General features: G+C 44.3%; 2 protein-coding genes across 3 annotated transcripts in view; both read right to left on the bottom strand.

The window, feature by feature from the left end:
* LOC121625898 (chemokine-like protein TAFA-2) overlaps positions 1-12927 on the bottom strand; it is a 58807-nt gene extending 45880 nt beyond the window's left edge. The window contains exon 1 of the mRNA XM_041964215.1: positions 12804-12927. The gene's annotated coding sequence lies outside the window, so the exon portion shown is untranslated. The remainder of the gene's footprint in view (positions 1-12803) is intronic.
* Positions 12928-14077: 1150 nt separating this feature from the next.
* etv6 (ETS variant transcription factor 6) overlaps positions 14078-20887 on the bottom strand; it is a 28384-nt gene continuing 21574 nt past the window's right edge. For both annotated transcript variants that reach the window (XM_041963842.1, XM_041963843.1), the window contains exons 4-8: positions 18158-18292; positions 15863-16471; positions 15487-15629; positions 14783-14883; positions 14078-14624 (exon numbers count right to left, since the gene is read on the bottom strand). In XM_041963842.1, coding sequence (XP_041819776.1) covers positions 14522-14624; positions 14783-14883; positions 15487-15629; positions 15863-16471; positions 18158-18292 — 1091 coding nt within the window. In that variant the 3' untranslated portion in view covers positions 14078-14521. The remainder of the gene's footprint in view (positions 14625-14782; positions 14884-15486; positions 15630-15862; positions 16472-18157; positions 18293-20887) is intronic.

The raw sequence follows: 20887 nt of genomic DNA, 5'->3' as shown, positions 1-20887 counted from the left end.
CTGTGCTGCTTTAAACTCATTAAAGTTGACTATTTGAGAAGCTGATTTGCGATGTCTCCTCCAGAGAGACTGAAAAGGAAACGTTTGGTTCACTGCAGGATTTGGGCGATCAGGAGCGAGCCAATCCTCCGGGTCATCCTTCTCTAACAGTCAGATCCAGCACTGACTGGTCGCTGGGCATTGTGTGGCATCGCTTTTAATCTATAAATGACAAACTTGACACTCTCCATCCGTGCAGTATATCACTTATTTTTTGGATTTCACCACAGCCTGTCCACAGTTGACATTTGCCGCCCTAAACAAGCAAAACTGTGACTGGACTGAAGTGGCGTCAGGCAGTCCTGTCATAAAAAGGTTTCTGCTGTTGGATGCTGATATGATATAATATGATATAAAAAGCTATGATGAATATTCATAATGCCCATTGTTTAGATTAAATGTTGCACATGTTGCAACTTCAACATGAATACATGACTATTAAATCATGGCACCTTAGTGTAACGATTGGAAACCAGTGTGAAAGCAGTAAAAAGCATAGGTCACCTCGATCTCACACTGTTGGTGTTGTTAGTGGTTGTCCAAGTGAAACCACATTTTGCAGATGCTGTGTTACTTCCTGTCCTCCCCACCGCCGATAATGAGGTCGTTTTTTGAGCAGCTTTTTCATTGTTCCACCATCTGCCCTCACCAGAATCACGAAAAAGCTTCAGCGCTGTTTGCCCTGGAAGAACAGCGCCCTCTTCCTGCTTCAGTTAGTGCTATGCTTCAGGTGACTCTGGATAATGTGCAATAGCATATTTAGCCACTTGAATGGTCAAGCACTGTACAATTTGGCAAAATCTGAGGCTTTTCAGTACATCCATAGTGATAAAGTCAGGTGCATTTTTTTTTAAGGAGATGGAAGAGAACCACATCCATCTCAAAGCAGACGTCAAACCAAGTCAGATCAGCTAACTTAGTTATTGCTATCTGAGCTCATGTCTTCAGGTCGCCCTCAAATTTCTTCATTATTCGCCCGTTTAAAGACAAAGTTTGACATTTTGGGAAATCTGCCTATTCATTTTCTTGCTGAGAGTCAGATTTGATGATTGGCAACACTCTGGCTAACTTAGCTTAGCACAAAGACTGGGGGAAGCAGCTTGCCAGGCTCTGTCCAAAGCCAAGAAAATCCTACTAATAGCAATTCTAAAGCTCACGAATTAACACACTATAATTTGTTCCGTCACATATATCCCAAAAATCTCTAAGAAAAGGAATGCACCTGTAACATACGGCTAACTCGTGCATATACCAGTTCAGTGAGAGTAATAACAATAAGTGCATATAATTCATGCAAGGTATCCCAGGGCCAGGAATAAGGTTGATAACATATTGCAGAGCTGAGGTCAGGTGATCGTCCTCTGAGTGTTTATCACTAAAAGTGACACCTTTTACATTACACGGTCATTTAATCCATTGTTAATATAGAAACCCTGATTAGTGCAGCTTTAAACCTCACTCTGATACATGGTTTGAACCCGAATTATCGTTCAAACATGCATCAGCAAGCAAATTAGGAAGCAATTGCCTTGCATGAGGTCCTAACCTCAGAAGCTGGGCCCTGTGGTCTACAGTTCAGTCTGTCTCAGGTTCAAGCTGTTCAGTTAAATGAATAAATAAAACTCCTCTTTCTCATTCTGTGACGCCGTCAACAGGCCAAGACACACTGCTAATTGAATAATTTGAACATGAATCTGTCCGGCAACTATAACAGATTGGCAACGATCTCAGGAGGCACCTGGAACATCTGGCACGTGGATCAACAAATCAACAGATCCCAGAGCCTTGAGACTGGAGCTCAGTGGGTTCTGCAGTCTGGAGGCTTGCTGTTACTCATTTCTGGCATGTTACTGTACTCGCAAGCCAATGTGACTGCATTTCTTTTTTCTTTCTTTTTTTTTTCTTCCTGTCTCCCACAAGTGTATAGTAGCCTGACGTTGAGCCAGAGAAGATAGGGAGCTACAGAGGCATGGACGCGCTGTGGAGTTTATTCATCAACGCCTCCACTGCTCCTTCTTCTCCATGAGATATTCTGTTTTTTTTTTCCTGTCAGATTGCAAGAATGGCAGCTGATGCAAGACCCCAAGATCACGCTTAAATATTTATTCTTCTTTCTGCGTGGCATTTGATTAAACACCATAAGCCTACACCAGAGCGGATTTGGCATAGCTAGTTTTAATTTTATGCTAGTTTCTCAGAAGCAGAAATGCAAAACTAACAAAACAGCTTGAAAGCAAAGGACAAACCTGGGTTGACAGAAAAAATACAGCGTATGTACTATATATATATATATAGTACATAAACACACACACACAGTGACTTATTTTATTGCTGATTACCATGGGATCATGTTGAAAGGTCACCAGCCTAGCAAACTAGATTACTTGGATGTGGGCTAATATGGCTGGCATGAGCTTGAAATGTCTTTGTTGTCTTTAGCAGCAGAGCTCAAGGCTTCATAATATTATCTTTCCACTCACTGGCGTCATGCCTTTTCTTGGGGTTCAGTGAAGGTTTGGGTGGATCAGTGTCTCAAGTATCAATACTAAGCCTTGTTTTTAGTATTGATGCAAAAATGGTTGGCCTCTCCTCTCTGTTTTACCTGTTTTTATCGCCTTAAAGAGCAGGGAGGCTCAGCAAACATGTTCAGTTGGCATCCTCTGCCATTAGATCACGTTCTGGGGATGAGAACACACACCTTAGCGCATACATGTGTTGTTTCTGTGCTGCTGTGTGCAGCTACAGTGTTACCACATTAGTTCAGAGAGCACACACATAGCTGGTCTGATGGCTGAATCGTTTGGAGTTACTTCACGTGCATGAAAGTGAGTAATTAACAAAGAATAGTGAAAGAAATTCTTCAAGGAAGAGTTTGACATTTTGGGAGCTTTGGATGTTCTGGTAGGTTTGGACAGAGCCAGGCTGGCTTTTTCTCGTTTCCATCCTTTATGCTAAGATAAGCTAACCAGCCACTTGTTGTGGCTTCATCGTCAGCGTACAGACTTGAGATTCGTACTCTCACAAGAATATTTTCCAAAGTGTCAAACTTTCTTCAATGTTTGGCAAATCATTTGGTGATGAAAAAGTTTGAGGAAGTAGCATTATCAATGACACATTCAGTGTGGAAATCATGGTAACACATCAGCCTTTCAACCTGCACTAACTTTTTTTAACCACTTGGGGACAGCGTAACGCATAACCTGAGAAAGTTGATGTGGCTAACATGTTAGCAAACAGTTGCTAGCCAAAGCAGAGCTACATTAGCATTCATTTGGATTGGTATTTTTGTCGACCTGGTGAATATTCACTGTCCTTTTAACTCTGTTTTGGTCTTAACCAACTCCTGAGGGAAATATCTGGCGCTTTAGCAGCTACTTTTTTCTAACGTCAATATAAAAATAGTGATTTATGCAGCCTTAACAAGACAAAAAAAATCGATGCATCCTCCTTTAACTTAACAAATGAGATCATTTCTGCTTCTATGAGACGTTTGCAAACTGAAAACTAACATGTTTTTTTTTCCTGCTGCCTCTCCAGCTCTCGCTCCCTTCCTCTCTGTTTCCACCTCTCGCCCTCTCCCCTCATATCTCCAGCTGTCGCCTGGTAGAATGTAAATGAGCCTCTCAGCACAGAGCCTATGATGGTGTCAGGCCTCTCCTTAGTCTCTGGTCTCATTAGAAGCCGAGTGTAGCTGACATTTACCCAGCCGCTGTGTTGACTAGCTCTTCATGCGGGCCACATGGGTCAAAACAATACATAGTGAAACTTCAACAGTCCAAATGTCTTCAGAGAGGAAGGTCGCTGGAGCCTATTAAATGACTGGATGTCAACAAAAAAAAGATAAAATGCCAAATAAAGCTTTCAATGTAAAAAAAAAAAAAAAAGAAAAAGAAAAAAATCCATCCATATTCCTTTACTTTGGATTCACCATCCCTGATGATCCGTGTCCTTGCTGGATCCTGTGTATTGTTGGCGTCAGTAAGTTGTGAGTGTTTGTGCACAAATGTCACCATGACAAATTCCTGGCAGCTGGACTCATTAAGATTCTGAATTAACAGCAAACGCTCCACGTTTTTCTTCCCTCTTCATCTGCACAAATGCACGAAAAAAGCTGAAATTGTCAAGGTGGCTGTGCACAGTGACCGGTGTGATTTTACACATTAGTTACTACCAGTCTGCACATTAATAACGTCAGTGCGATGCACGCTATTATCTCAGATTTGCTTTGATTTGATTTGAACAACGGCCGCCTCCCGAGCCGTGCAGTTAGCTGGAGAAACGGCTCTGTGAGTCTGAAATTAATAGGATGGCCGCAGCTATTTCCTGGCTCTTCCTCCTCCTGGGATCTCACAGCTCTGTTTTTCTGCGGTCCTCTCATCCTGTTACTAATGCCTGACTCTGTGTAACCCTTATCTCCATGCTCACTACATGGCCTGATAGGGCTCTGTGTGTAAGCAATTAAAACGGCTTATTTGCCAGATAAGTGAGGCAGAGCGGTCAGATTGAAAGCCACAGGCTGCCAGTATCAGGTCTTTAGGTTACAGCCCCCGGGTTAAATAGTCGGAGGGGTGCAGAGTGAGCCAAACGAGGCGTACTGCTCAGTGGGAGTGTGTGTCGGGGCTGAAACTCGAGACAGAGCCTCCTCTAATATATATGGATATGTAGCCTGAGTCCTTTATGGAGTACGAACTGTTGGGGGAGTTAGGGACAATGTGATAGACTGTGATTTTCTTTATGTACTTTTTGCAATTTGTAGCCTGGATATATAAATCTGTGTGTAGGGTTTAATGAAATGAAATGTATTTTTTACATCTATTAATTGATGGCAATTTGTAACAGGTGTTGTTTGTCATTGTGGATTATGGGTAATTAAGATGGTGACTCTCTGTATTTATCAGAGGTCTGAGGTAGAGCCTTGTGCTTGAAATGTCACAGCTCATAAAAATCCTTTATATGGGAGCAGATCTATCTGTTTCAGCTCTGCTATGTTTATTTCGATCCAGCGCCCATCCTGTTGGACTTTTTTACTGTTTCTTATGAGGCTGAAACTCTGCCACAGGCAGACCCACACACGGCTCTCTATGCTTCCACGTAACCAACATGCACCAGAATGAATATTTAACCATTATCCCGTGATGCGAACTTGTCAGCTTTCGTCAAAATGTGCTGTTTTTTCCTCAAAATAGGTCAGCCATGCATACTTCACCCTGTGGCTGTCCACTGAAGTCATGATCAGCCCCACTCTGCATTTGATTGGCTCCCCCTGACATTCTTACCCCAACCCCAACCAGTCACTCCTCATGCCTCAACCTCACCAACGCAACAAGCCCGAGCCAATCAGAGGCACAGTGGGGCGTGTCATGGCTCCATCAGACAGCGGAGCAGAGAGGTGGACACAGTGAACCAGGCAACCACGCTCGTAACTGTAAGTGCAATAAAGCCTCTGCAAACGAGAACAGTAAGAGGACTTCAAAACAAAACAAAAATGTTTTCATCTGCTTTGTCTCCCACCCACCGCATGTTTGACACAACCACAGCGCGCTGCTTAGCCTAACAGCTAATTATCAGGAACACGCTGTATTTATATTATCTTGACTTTTTTTATTCCACGATCATAAGGGGATACAAAAACATGAGGAACACAGCAAGTATGAAGAAAATAACAAGCTGTTGTGCCGTGTTTAGCTTAGTTTGGGGAGTCTGCATCGTGACTTTACTGTCAGAAACATAAATGCAGCTTTAAAATTCTAACAGATGCGACTGAGTGTGTCTTATTGTCAGCACTGCTTCATGTAGGAGGTCTGAATATCACTCACAGGCTTTTATGTGGCACTTGAACAGAGCTTGGATAGAAAAATGTAGCGTGGATCACGAGAGCGGGCGCTGAGCGCACAGCGTCGATATGTTCTTCACCTGGCTGCCCCCCCGATCATCAGAAAGGGTGGATGCGTTCCTGAGTTCAAAAAGCTGTTCATGTGTATACACATTTAAGTAGCTGTGCACAAATACAACATAATATAATGAAACTAATTCTCTGTGAAGTGCTTCATGTCTGTACATCAAAGCCTTTTCCACCTTTGATTTCTAACAGGCAGACAGGTGCCATGTGAGCTCAACACTGGCTTCAGTGCTGAAATACATATGAATAACTGGCTTTCCCTCATATTCTAATATGCTCAGTATTTCTCCCCAATATGTTGATGTTAAAAGTATAAATAAATAAAATGTGCTATGCTTTGACAGGAAACCATACACCACCATGAACACAGTTGCTGGGTACTTTACAAACAAAGGAGGAAACCTTCTTGAGCTCTTCCTCTTGGCCGTGACAGCTAGCTGTTAGCATTTTGATTAAAGCGTCATAGGCTATGGCGCTTTAATCAGTCAACCGCCATCTTTAACTTTCGCTATTATCATCAAGTTACCTGCAAAGTTCATGAGACACACATTCACCCAGTGGCCAGCGATGGAGCTCAAAGGCGTATTCAGCTAACGTTAACGTCTGATATGCTGAAACTTCACTTGTCAGTTTTCGTGTCTGTGTTGTGACGCCGCCGTGGTTACGGCCCGGTTAGGTTTAGGTTCAGAATAGATCATGTTTTCGCTTCAGGTGCAAACATGGCTGTCGTACCACCACCATCCCCTCAAACTCCGTTCATATACATGTGACTCTACTCTGAACTACATCACTTTGACACCTACTGTAGAAACGTTGATATGATGCGAAATGAATTAATTGAACGTATGTGTGGTTTGCAGAAATGGACAGTGGTAATATTTGATGTTATGACAATGGCATGTACTTATCTTGTAGCTGTGGTCCACTGTCCACTGGAAATAGCATCATGTCGTTTAATGTTGAACCTGCTCTTTTGGTGGAAACTTTATGCCCTTGAAATTCTTTTTACTGGAGCGACAAATGTAGCATCTGCAGCACTTTTGCTAAAATTTCTGTAGACTTGCTTTGCCTTTGGTACATGGTGCTAAATAATCATGATTTATATGTGTGCAAAATCTCAATTTACTACTCACCATGGAGTAAACTGTGGATTGTTTAGTCTGTGAGTGATATAGAAAGAATGAGCGAGTCGTTTTGGGCACAGCGACTGACTTCATGTTGATGGAAAGTCTGTCAGGAGTCTATATTTGTCTTATTGTCAAGACCAGAACCACTCAGGGATGTCCCACGACCGCACACGTATTTTCAATAAAGCCAAAAACTGATATGTCTTATTCCTCTCTGAATCGACCACCAGAGTTTCTTTAAACTCGATCCCACACACACCATCCTGCTGCCAAAAATACCCACTAGAGCACCAAATTTGGATTCACCCTCTGCTGAAAGTCTGCAACAAATTGACTTTTCACACCTGTGTGAGTCACGCTTGCTAAAAACGGCAGCGGCCAGCTGATACAGGAACTAACTTCTGAGAGGTTTACGTCTTCAGCTGGAAGGAATCAGCTTGGGACTGAGTGGCAAAGACGGGGAAGGGAAGTCGGACGGTACCGAGCACGCGAGCCACCTGAATGCGTCATTGTCGGCTCACGGCGGTTCGTTTGGACGCACAAAACCGACTAATCTCAAGTGTCCTACATGTGCTGCATCACTGTAACCACAAAATTAATAAGTGGCTGACAAAAGCTTCAATCAGCTGAACAATGAGCATGAACACCAGAGTAAAACAAGAAGAACATGGAAATACAGGACATCACGAACTGCAGTGGAGGTTTGCACTCACTGAAGGTCAACCGGGTCACAGGAGGCTACATTATCCAAGAACCCTACCACATTAGATCGTTTTATTTTTCTAATAACGTTTCAAATCTCCAAGCTGTATCAGACTGCTCTTTTTTTCTTCTTTTTCTCGAGCTCAGTCAATTATCTGGCGGGCCACCGTAACGGCTTCAGATGTGGCTGCTGGCAGATTTGCTCGCAGGGCCTAAAACGAAAGCATGTATAGAAAAGACGAAAAAAAGCGGCGGTAACAGAGTCTGCTTCTGAAGACATCGTGGCAGAGTAACGGAGAAGACTTCGACCTTGGCTGTGACCTGAACAAACTGTAATGAGTTCTGAACTTCTGCCTCAGCTCGGTATTGTTGTGGTTTTCAGAGTGCTGAGAGCTGGTAAACAGGATATTGAGTCCCAGATGGGCTTGGCTCACATCATGAAAGTACTGTAGGCCCACAGCGCCGCACAAACCATCAGCCGTCGAAATGAAACGCCGGGAAGGGGACGGGAGGGAGAGATGTTTCTGCTGTCCAAAATGTGCGTTGGTGTGTTTGTTTGGAGGCTTTCGGAGGCTGGAGTTATCCTGCGTGACGGGCACATGTTCATAAGCCACTGGGCCACACACAGAGCAACGCTAAGGCGCTGCTGAAGAGATAAAACGGCCACGCGGGGGGAAAAACCTGGACACAGACCAGCGGATCTCCGCTTTCTCTCACTGTCTTTTTCAGCCTCGCTCGCTCGTCTTCCTTCCTCCCTCTTTTTCTCGCCCTGCATGAAATAGGATCACAGTGAGCTGGAGTGGCGATGCTGAACGAGGGGGCGGGCGGTGTGAACACGAACTACAAAGACCAGGGCTGTCCCAGCAGAGGAGGATTCTGGGACGCCAATGGGCGACGAGAAATCGTGCGCACAGAAAGCAGAAGTCCATTGTAAAAACTAAATAACTTGTGACGCCCCTTTTTCATTTAATATGAGGTGTTTCAGTTCATGTGACCAAACTGTGAGCTAGCAGGTGGTCTTCTAGGACTGTGTGATCGTCACAGTGCCCCTCCCGTCCTGTCACCTGCACACCGTCAGAGTCAAGATCACATGATGCTGCAGTTTCCTTCGCTGGCCGTGCTCAGGGTCGGTTAAAGGGGATGGAATGTGCTTCTCATGTATTTTATAAATATGCACCTATTTTTTGGCAGTGTGGGCTTCTCAAGACAGCAAATAACAACATCATTTGTACATTCGTGCCCATTAGGCAAGGCTTTTCTACAGCTATCGCAAAATAGAGAAATATATAGATTATTGGCTTGTGATTATTTGTTTGCACTGGCCAGCCTGAGACTCGCCCAGCAGGTGAGGGGAGTTTCGAGCAGTGTGGTTGGAGGCTATTAAGGCGAGAGGAAGTAAAAATCAATGGTGGTCGGCACAGTCACATTTATCATGCGTTTGACCCAACAGAAGTCCACAGAGGCCAATATGAAAGACGCCGAAAGGAGCAGTTATAATAAAGCCCCACCGTAAACTCAAAAGGCAAGTGTGACAAAACTCCACTCGGAAGAAGAAGACAGAGGCCGGAGTGAAGAACGTACAGGAAGCTTTTGTTTTTTCATTTCCGCTGAGCTCCTGTTTATTCAGTGGCTGGTGAATTAGTTTTACCTGAAATGAAAGAGAGAGAGCAGAGCGAGCGGCAGATCAAATAGAATGTGAGAGTGTGGGTGTGTGTGGGGGGGGGGGCGCTCGCTTCCTGCTTACATCAAACAGCCGTACGGTGGCTGCCAATCAGCCGCCGATATTTTACACAAATTCAGTGGTTTCAGAAGAGGAGAGCACCAACCTGCCCGTCTAGGCGCTGCAGCCGAGCACCTGACCTCCTCTCGAGTCTTTTATTTGGAGCGACGAGGAATGAATCCCTGGGCAGTTTCCACGGGCTCGCGGGTCTCATCTCGCGCCACCAAAAGCTTTTTATACACGGCTGCGAAAAGTGTCGGGACTCATCTTTAAGACTGTTTTCCTAGAACAAAAAGAAACCTGCCCCTGCTTACGCCCTCCTGTCTCTGACGAGTTGTTCCTAGCTGCTAGCTAGCGTTAGCGACACAGCTACGTGGCGGGGACAGGGCGAATGGGATCCACACAGTTTCACCCCTCGTGAGCAGAGACGGCGCCTTGTCAGAACACGAAATGAGAGCGCAGATCAGCGTCTTTGTCACCCGAACCCGAACCCCCTCGTAGATATGACATATGCGAGGCGGGGTCCGCTCTAAACGGGGCGCTCGTCAGTCAGACACAAAGAGGCTGCTGTTCACGCTCGCATCCACGCAACTTTAGAGCTGTGCGTGCCAGCTCCCCACAGAAAGGCGTCATCCAGCAGGAAGGTGTTTCATGTTTTAGATATTTTACATATTCAGCAAAAACAAAACATTTAATCATCAGCCCTGGATGAAAATGAGCCAGGAGCCAAGAGGTGTTAGCATAGCTTAGCATAAACACTGGAAGCAGTCCAGAGGTAATGAAATGCACCTGCCAGCACCTCTAAAGCTCACTATTATAGTCGAGTGAGCCCAGAAAAGAAAAAGTTTTCATTGTTTTGGTTTGTGTTCATGCTTTTTAATCATGATATCTTACATTCTGCTGTTCTGTCATTGGTCCGTGCTGTTCCTACTGTAACTGTCCTTGCACATGTAATTGTTGCCCCAAAATCTGCTCTGTTTATAAAAAATATTAAAGGAGTCTCATAAAAAAAGGCCTAAGCACCCACACAGCCCGACCAACTCAAAGACCCCCCACTACTGGCTTGTTGCATGTCACAGCTGTTCAGTCCTAAGTCGGCCTGCTTGGCGAGGAGCAGCGGACCATGAAGCCTCAGTGTCGCCGCTCTGGATCAACGGCGAGGCGGCGCGAGGACGAGGTCGCGTGACCCACGGAGAAAGGTGACATTGGCTGATCTGCCGGACCTGGCCAGACAGCCTGCGCCAGGTCGCCCAGCTGGAAGGGGAGCGGTCTGACCTGAGCCAGGCAGCCCAGAGCGTTAAACCTGATCTTTCACGGTGGAGAAGCTGCGGCGGACGCTTCCAGCTAACTGGGGACTGCTGCCAGTTAGTTCTTCTCCGAGGGAAGGAGCTATTGGCTGCTACAGAGTCGCCAGATGATGTCATCAGGTGATTTGCTGCATCCCTCTGTTCTGTGCTGAGACACAGAAGAGGTAGATCAAGCATCCACATCCTTGAAGTGAATAAGGATGAGCAGCAAAATGTGCTTAAAGTAAAAGCAGTGCTGCAGAAAAATGTCCTCTGTGGTTGAAGTTGATGCTAGTTTTACCTCATTAATGGACAGTTTGGTAGTTTAGTCCAGTGGCTCCCAACCAAGAGGTCAGGCCCCTCTGAAAAGACAAATCTGAGGGATCATCTGAGACGTTCAGTGGCTAAATCTGTGTTATCTGAAATATGACCCAATAAGGGTCACAAGCCAAAAACAAGCCAATGGAGTGTGTTTTAAAAACTCATATGTTTCTCTGTGTAAAATCTTAAAATGAATAGTAGCTAGTGACTGTAGCTGCAAAATAGTACAATTGTTTAATCATTATTATAAGTATTTATTAATGCTGTTTTCATGCCAGTAATCCAGTTTCCAGGAAGTCTGAGGACTGGCTCGATCAGAAATAGAAACAGCAATTGGAGTTTTACCTTTGCAGATGTTTAATTCCGAGCTGCTTTTTTTAGGGCAAAAATGCTGTAAGTGGGAAAAGGTCAGTGGGTGGAGCCACAGTTTTTCTGGCTATGTGATGTGAAACTAAAGGTCAGGCAAAAGGTGAGAGAGGAGGAAGCTAATGCTGTGATGACAAGGACTGTTACTAACTGGAAAAAGCACGAAGCTACCTTTTCGCTGCACAAACGTGTTGTTCTTTGAGGTGTAACTCAAGATGCTTTTTTTTCTATTTTCACCACCAGAGCAGCTCCACCTCTGAGACATGATACTCCAACATGCACCTTCGCCCCACCGCTCCACTGTGTGCTTTTTTGAACGTGGTTTATTTCTACCTGCCGTCTATTCCTGTCATCCGATGTATCATCCCTGCGTTTGTGCACCAGTCTCGAAAAACCGTCAGCATGCCTAATTCCTTTTGTCCCTGATGTGTTCGGCAGATTAAAAGCGTGAGTTGTGTGGCAGCGGGTGGAGGAGGAAGTGTCCACACGAGCCCGCCGGTACTTCCTGCCACAGTGTCACAGTGTTTCATCATCAGAGGACTCGCGTCATTTGCTTCAGGTGGGCTGACATTAGTCTCAGTGCGGGAGGCCAAATCGATACATTGCTATGAAAATGAGTTGACTACCTGACAGCGGTTTGGTGGATACACAGAGTGAGCTCTCTCAGTGCAAAATGCTTTTATAAGACCACACAGCTGAGGTGAACACCACGATAGACTTTGTGAAACCTGGTAGTATGTAGACTCCGTTGATCAAAAATAAAATCAACTGAATTGATTGGAAAGCTCCATGGCTTTCCAATCAATCATTTATTTCACTGACAACTGGGAAACTGCACTCACCAAAGCCAAAAGAGTGAATTTAACTCAATACTTCTATTTTTCAAGCAGTCCCTGTGGGAAAATGTCGCAATAAAATGAATATAATTCTACATGAATGCATTTTTTTTTTTTTTTTTTTGGCATGAGTATAGTGGGAATAGAAATGAGGCATCACTGAGGTACAGAGGTGCAGAACTGACTTCAAGAAAACAGTTGCACTGCAAAATGAATCTCAATCTTTCTGTTTTAAAACTGTATTTTAGGAATCCGTTACAGATAAATTATTTTTTTTCATGAATGCCTGCGAAGTGACTGACAGCTAAACTAGGCCAAATAATAGTTTTTTTTTTACGGTCACACTTTCAGTCCTGATCGGGTGTGGACGCGGTCCTGATGGGCTCTCTCGCAAGGGCAGCGCGGGTTTGTGCGCCTGACTGCGCGCACTCACCGGCGGGGAAACTCTTTACGGTCCCCGGGAGAGGGGGAAACAGTGACCGTCGGGGTCTCTTGAACGGCTCTTACCTGTAATTGTCCCACTCCCTTCCCGCACTTTAACGCCCGTTCAAACCATCGGCGGGGCTGCTGCTACAATCCAGAGGTGTGTCTGTGAGGTGGAGACATTTGCGTCCTGGGCTGGCGGATAAAACGGGAGTGGTGGCTGTTCTTTTCCCCCTCGATCAAATCAAACAACCTGATCAGAAAACACGATTGTTCTTCTACTGACGCGTCAGCGTGGGCACCTCATCCGCCGCACAGCCGAGATGCTCCTGCGTCCAAGCCTCCCCTGTCCTTTTATTCCGCTGGAGTCCAGAAAAACCAACAGCCCGTTAAGGCGGATAATGCGCTTTAATTGCGTCCTGCTGGTGCGCCTTTGGTGGGCGACGCTCACCCACGGGATCTGAACGCACGTTCAATTTGAAAACATGAATTTCTCCAAGTGGGATCGATCCTGATCAATCACTTCAGCCTCCAGTCAGCGCTCCGCCGCGTCTCCTCTCAGTCTGACAGCTCTGCTCTGCGCGCACTAACTTTTATGGAGACTCCGGAGCGCACAGCGCACCGCCGCTACCTCTGCCGGTAACGCGTTACTGTACTCTGATTACTGTTGAGGATTTGTGTCACATTTAGATCTGATCCCGCTCATTTGAATGTCACAATGACGGGTCTGAAAGGAGGTGTGATGATCAGTCATTCTAATTAGATATGAAAAAGTCCAAACTTATGTTGTGATATTCTCAAACTAATGAATAAATTGCATGATCATTATACTACCCAAATTTCAGCAGGGGATAAATAAAGTCTTATCTACAAGGCGCATTTTCACAAAATTCACAAAACTGAAAACTCATTCAATTTTTTTTTTTATAAAACTAATTAAGTGTTGCGCAAAAATAGCAACAAAGAAACGAGTGATGTACAACACTTAAATGGCAATTAATAGGCAATAATTAACTTTTTATTAATCGAGCTCAACAGTCATCATTTCCCACTGTGACATCATCAATCTCAACCATAGGAAGAATTTCATGAAAGACCAAAATATGTAGTAATTCCAACTGCAGCCACATTTTATCCCGTAACTGACGCTTTAAATCTGTGTGTTTGATGAACTGTTCAACTGTGGACGTCCGCTGCCGCGCCTGTCTCCACAAAAATGGTCCAATACTGCCACCATGTGGACATTTGATGTATTTCACCAAGCGTCACAGACACCGTTCTTCATTTAGCCAGGAAGTCCAAAAGAAAAAAGTGGTAATTGTAAATATGTTAAATTTGAAGTATGCTCCACACTAGGAGACAGTTTGATCAAAAACGTTTATTCCATGGTGAAAACATTCCTGTCACACACGCACACATCCAATTTTCTTTTTACAAACAGCAAAATTCCCTATTATAATGCATGTGAGGAGACAGAAAAAAAATCATCAAAGTGACATAAGCACAAAGTGACTGGCTTTTGCAGTTCATCCAGAAATAAAAGGGAACACTTAGAAAGTCCTTTCAGCATGGTCCATCGGGATAATCAAAAGAACCGATGCTGTTTTTGTCTTTTTTTACTTCAGGAAAATATCATCCTAAGGCAATCTTAAGAGAGGACAGACTTCACGTCTGCCTGTGTAGGACTGATACGAGCGAACGACCACGCGCTCCAGATTCAACGATTGTTCAGGCTGCTTCTGAAAGGCATCAGCGGCTGTAGTAGTAGTAAGTAGTTCATGGACTCGTTTTCCCAGAGTTCCTCAGCATTCCTCTTTGATATAGATTTGTTCGTCTGTGTCGGACTCCATGTGCTCCAGCCGGTCCGTCTGTCCGTTCATTATCTCGTCGGGAGTTTTCATGAACCTGGTGAACGTGACAAGGACACAGGTTTTGTCATTCATTGAGGCTTCTTTTTATAGTGTTTGGCCAGTAACCAACAGGAAGAATAGACTCAAAAATGTTAAATATATCATGAATCGCCTGACGAATTTTCAAACGAGGGTGTCTTTGAACTGACATACCTGAATAGAAGTCTTTGTCCAGGCTCTTTCCTGATAATGTTCAGTTTGTAGTAGTGTCTCAGTGCTCGCGACATCTTCTCGTACGTCATATTGGTCCTGTTCTGTAAGAGGGGAAAAACAGAAGTGTCATTATCAATAACAGTGGGGCAACGCTACTCTGAAAAATAGACTTATATAGAGTTAATATATGCTAGCATGTTAGCAAGCTGCTGCTATTGATTTGGAGTTTCTGACCATCCAATGAATGGAAGTCTAACTCTATGCTCTTTGTAAGGGAAACATCTGGCTCAAATGCTCCACTGTATTCGTCTCATTGTCTGTCTGCTGATTGGTGCTGGGCAGGTAGATTATGGTCTGTTTCTACACAGGGTTTTATTCAAGCTCTTCTGCTGAAAACAGCTGGTTCCAAGGTTGTTGAGAAGAGTTTGTGCGTTGTAAAACCTTAATAAGGTGACTAAAAAGGCTCAGCTAAAGGTGAAACTGCAGAGTTGGGTGATATTTCTCTGTGAATTCATCACTCTGAGCAACAGATTTCACATTAAGCACACCTGAGTCATTGTTGCTATAAAATATATTGATAAGGGCAGCTTCAAATGGTTCTAGAAGTGACAATGATGGGTGGGAGGCCCCTGCTCATTGGCCACCCGCAGCCTGATCACTGGCAACAATAACTGAACACCTGGAGCCCTCTGCTGAGTGTGTACCTTGTGATTGCCCCAGAGCCTGGCCAGGCCGTTGGGGTCCATGATGCGGAAGACTTTGCTCTCTGTATCCTCCCAGCGGATGTAGTTCTCGTACCTGCTGTCTGACAGGAGCTGGTAGACGTAGTCCCACAGCAGCCTGCAGTCTGCGAGGAAACATCAGGGAAACGCAGTGAGTTCACATGACACAGTATGGACTTGTTTATGTTAGTTCTTTTAACGTGTGATGCTTTGTCAGAGAATACCAAAGGGACAACATAAGTAACTAAAATCCTGCCGTCCCTGTGATGATCTGACGTTGTGACTAAAGATTTGTTTTTCAGTCAAGATATCACCTGTCAGAGCTTTAACCTCTGACATTATGAGGGCTACGTCTTACCCGCTATCCGTCCGATGGGTATTTGTTGCTCCTCTGGAGGAGACACGGGCATGATGACGTGGTTCCTGTAGAGTGCCTCCTCCTGCTGCTGCAGTAGATGCTGCTGTTGCTGCTGCTGCTGGACCAGTGGTATCTGATGGTGGTGGCTGTGGACTTTTCCTTCGCGCCCGTTCTCGAGCGTCGCCTGAGACGGGGTTCCACCGCGGCTGTGCCTGAAGTCCATGGCGGCACCCCCGCCGCTCCTGTTCGGGCTGAGGAGTAGGGGGTTCATGATGGCACTGGGCATTAGCTGGATGACACGGGGAGGGCCCGTCTCCGGGCCCCCAGGGCTTCCTGGGCACGGCCCTTCTCGGGGTGTTGCGCAACGGCCGTTCGGCGCAGCCGGGGACACTGACAGAGGGTACATTTCCTCAGGCAGGTGGTGGTTGCTGTCTGGCAGCTGGGAGAAGGTTTGCAGGTGGTCCTCATTGGTTTGGCGGGGGTGGGTTGGCTCCGGAGGGGATCGCCTGGTGTTTGGATGGTGGGGGGATCGGGAGCGGTGCCGCAGCTCGATGGTTGGTGGATGCTGGGGGAGCGGGTCTGTGCCACGTGGTGCCCGTCGTACCGTTTCTAGGGTTACGAAAGATACAATATGTGAATATGTATCTACCCTGTCTATAACTGTACCTATACATCTGATGACACCCCCCTCAGCTCGAGTTCTTTCCACTAATTTATAAAATAGGTAGCAGAAGAGTTGCGTCCCTAAACCGAAATCATTTTTAAATTGATTATCTAGAATAGAGAACAAACCATCAACATGTGGATTTGTGTGTTCCACAAACTACCAAATTGCCTGAAGCCAGCTGTCCAGTGACGCTGTGAACACTTTTAGGTGTACACAGTGTTCTGTGTTTGCCATACAGGCGTCTCACCAGTAAACACATAATGGTTATCAACAGAAAAGTGATAAAAGAGCAACAGTTCACCAGCTTCAAACATTACCACGGAACAGAATCAACATGTCACAGTGACAACTCAAATTATGACTCTTGGTAGACTGGCTTCACATTAGAAACGACCACTAGGTGTCACTACTGTCCTACAGTGAGGCCGAGAATTCTCATTACACTGTATCTGTGGAGTTTCAGTTAAGGTTCTCTGGTTCATGTTGAAGTAGTTTGAAATTTGCTCTTCTTTCTTCTTAACAAGCAGTTACAAAAACCTCACCGGAGTGGAACCCACAACAAGGAAGAGAGTAGAAACAAATACCAGCAACCTAATCACTGCATTAAGCCACGGTGCCGCACTGCAGCTTGTTTAAATAAAGCAGCGTTTCCTCATGGAGCAGGTTTTACTGTCAACATGTGACGTCTTGATTGTTGCTGTGTCACATTTCCTCAGATCAGAGCCAGAAAACAGATACGAACACTGGTGCCGTGTGAAGACGTGTGTGGGTCTGATCAAAGAGGCTGACTGAGGCTTTATTATCTACCTACTCGTACTATCTTTAGCACCAGACAAACAGAACATTATCTTAAATTATCTACAATTTCACTCAGATTCTCCAATTCAAATGTTTTATTTACCTCTGTTTCTTTGTCAGAAGTAAAATTTGCGTATTATTACACAAAAATGAGTCTGATACAATTCTAATGCACATTTTTAGAAGCTTTTCCTCCTCAGTTATTTCTCTAAAACTTCAACGGTCATTAACATCAATACTCAGCTACAACTAGTATTTTTTACCAAAGAAAAAGTGACATCACTTATATGGTACCTATTGTAATTATGTGGCTATCAATTAGTCTGCTGCTAATTACAAGATCAAATTAGCCTCCCAGCCTATCGCTTAGTCAATTAAGTTAATTTAAAGACAGCAATATTCTCTAGTTTAATGATTCAATGATTGGTGTAAATATATATTGATTGTAGATGACAGTTTATGCACTATATGTATGATGTTACAGGCATATGCACATTGACTGATGACACAGCTGAAACCCTCTTGCAGATACTGGGTGAGTAATCAGAAACCTGTGTGTTTAGTTATTCTTATGTGGAATTTAAATTATAGCAAAGCTTGGATTTATTTTTACCAATTTTAACCATTTTGGGCCCATTTATGGAAGAAGTTCTAATAATCTACACACCTGAAGGTCACGGGATAATAAACGTCAACTTTGAGTGCTTTCCTTTCAGGTTTAGCCAGCTACCATTGGAATAAATGAAGGCCTACAGAAATGTATCTAATCTCAGATCTGAAAATGTATGAAATGTGTGCATTTAGGAAAAAATACAGTTTATTGGACTGACCTTCAAGCTTCAGGTGCTGCACAGCGCTTTCAGGCAGCGAGTGGAAGGAGTTCCCAGGGAAGTAGGCAGACGGGTAAAACACATGGGGTTTCCTCTGCTTCAGGATGTGCTGCAGCAGCTCATACAGGACGTCCCCTGCAGAGATGCAAAGGTCAAATGTTACCATACGTTGCCCGGCAGCTTTTTGAGCCTGCATAAAATGGGAAATTAGCGGTGGCGTCATACATAGAATCAGGTTCCCCTTCTTTTTCCTCTTCACTTTCCAGCAATAGGGAGCTTGAGCAATAATGGAAGAGACTCTGAGGGGGCAGACATCACGTCAGAATGGAGGTTTCAGCACAGAGGCTGAAAGATTCAGGCTCAGGTGACTGCACCCAGTGAGCTTCCTCTTTCAGAAGAAACATTTTGAGCAAAGCAAAATAAGCCATTATATTTTAACAAAATTCAGTGGAGGTGGAAGTTTACCCAAGACAAGATGCCTTTAAAACTTGGGTTCACACTGCAAAGCTGGATTTTTACCAGACATACCTACATGAGGCATTGAAGGGTACATAGTGGACAGCACGACCCCGGTGTTGACACAGGTAAATGGGCCGTAGCTCTGTATGACCCTGGTATTCTGCTTTAAGTGGCTATACAGTGGTGGTGACACCAGGCACAAAGCCGAGCAGGAAGTTCACTGAATGATTAACAGCGACAACAACGGCTCCTCTCCCAGCATGACAAAGCACTTCGATGGTTAACTACTAACCTCAGGTGCAGTGGATGTGATTTTAACAAAGACTGCCATCACACATTGCCTTAAGGATATTTTTTCAAGGCTTACCATAACAAGGAAATGATTCTCATAAAGGAAGTGATGGTGAACGCACAAACACAAACTCGCCCCTTTCACTTCTCACTTTCTGATCCTGTGGCACCGAGTTGCAGTTTGGGGAAAATTCCCACCTCCTCATGTATTGAACTTTACTTTGAGTCTGGATTTAAAATGCTCATTCAAAACTCCACGTTTTGTCTAAATGCTGTAGACAAAAAGCGTGTTTATCACTGTGAATTGCGATTACCAGGAATTGAAAGAAACAGGAGAAAATGTCCCGTCATGTTACAGTTAGTCATAACTGAAATACGAAACACCCTCTTTGGCTTTACATGTTTCCCATTAAGCATACTCAGGTTGAAATACGTAGCTTTACAAACTGTGGGGCTGATTATTAGAAGTGCCGTTAAGACGTTCCAGGGGAAAAAATATTATTTTTATTAGAGCTTCTACACAGGAAAATATAGTGCACAGCAGGGCTTATGGGAACTGCACTCTTACAATCCCTCAAAGGAGGAAATAGACACATCACAAGCCAAAAAATGTGCTCTGTTCCCTAAAATGACGTTTTCACTGATGTCACTGACAACAGGGCCAAAACAACTGCTAATATCAACATTTAATCAATCACTGACAGCTTTATCGCTTAACTGCGTATGTTTTCAGTTGCTGATACATGAAACCGTTTCAAAATAAAATTATGTCAGTGTCACATAGAGACGACTAAAACCAACTAATAAAACCTGCGATGACGAATCACATTTTCCACAGTTTTTTTTTCACAGAACTCAATTTCTTGACAGGATATGAAAGTTTTTGCAGAGTTGAAATGTAAACATCCTTATACAGGCTTGACAGCAGCTGTCAGCTGGGCCACATCTCTCTATAAATACAGATTATTCCCCACAACACGTCATACAACTCGAACGGACACCTCAGGGTCTCTGAAATAGGTACTGGTGAAGGTTACCGTAGCTACCAGTAGCAGCATAGAGTTCAGCTTTAAACACTGCTAGCGAGGCAGCAGTAATAGAGCAGAATCAATCCTGTGAACTATCACGTAAAAACTGTGCAATTATCCATAGAAACTCTCCTTCTAAGGGACAAAAAATGACACCTGCTGTCACAAAATGACCGACTGGACTGATAGTTACATCATAAACATAAAGACACAGATGAATGATGAATGAATGAATAACTAAATAAGGACGAAGAAATGTAGAAAAACATATATGTTAAATATGTATTATTTCCTGACTAAAAAGGCCGTTTGAGTTTTCCCCTTTCCTTTACTATGCTATAGAGCATTTTGTACATGTAAAATGACTTAAGCTACAAACCCCAAAGTCTGAGCCAGAGTTATCCTCTCCCATAGAAAACACACTTCCTGAACTACCTGAAATGTCCTGTCAGTCCAGCCTTTTCTTCCATCACCTGTCTACGTCACTATGTAACACAGCACCACCTCCAGCTCTGTGACCATCCTCCGCCTATAGGTGCCTCGCTGTCTACTGTTGTTACACGAAGATGTGGACGGTAACAACATGAGCAAAGCTGCCAGTTTCTCTGTTGTTGGCTGAGAGAAACAACAAAAAAGTCTCCAGCGGCTCCCACCAGGACGGACCGTGGATGAACTGTATTTTTGAAGTGTCCCCTCAATAACTCTTGTATGTGCGAACCATTTTTCGTTGGACTGCTGCGTGGGAATAGACTGAATAACGAGAGTAGTGGGTCCGATGCTGGTAACTGCTTTTCATGATGTTTTAATTGTGTTTATACTGCAGCGCTAGCTCAGATAGCATTAGCTTTGTTGTTACAAAACCTGTTCTGCTCGGGGATCTTCGCTGGTATGTGTGCATGTGTTGCTGATGTAAATTTTCTTTAAAAGCTATCTCTGATGGGAACAATATAGC

This window comes from Chelmon rostratus, chromosome 22 (genome assembly GCF_017976325.1).
Source record: "Chelmon rostratus isolate fCheRos1 chromosome 22, fCheRos1.pri, whole genome shotgun sequence".
NCBI classification, from domain to species: domain Eukaryota; kingdom Metazoa; phylum Chordata; class Actinopteri; order Chaetodontiformes; family Chaetodontidae; genus Chelmon; species Chelmon rostratus.
The sequence above is the reverse complement of the archived record's forward strand: the minus strand, read 5'-3'. Positions and strand labels throughout refer to the sequence as shown.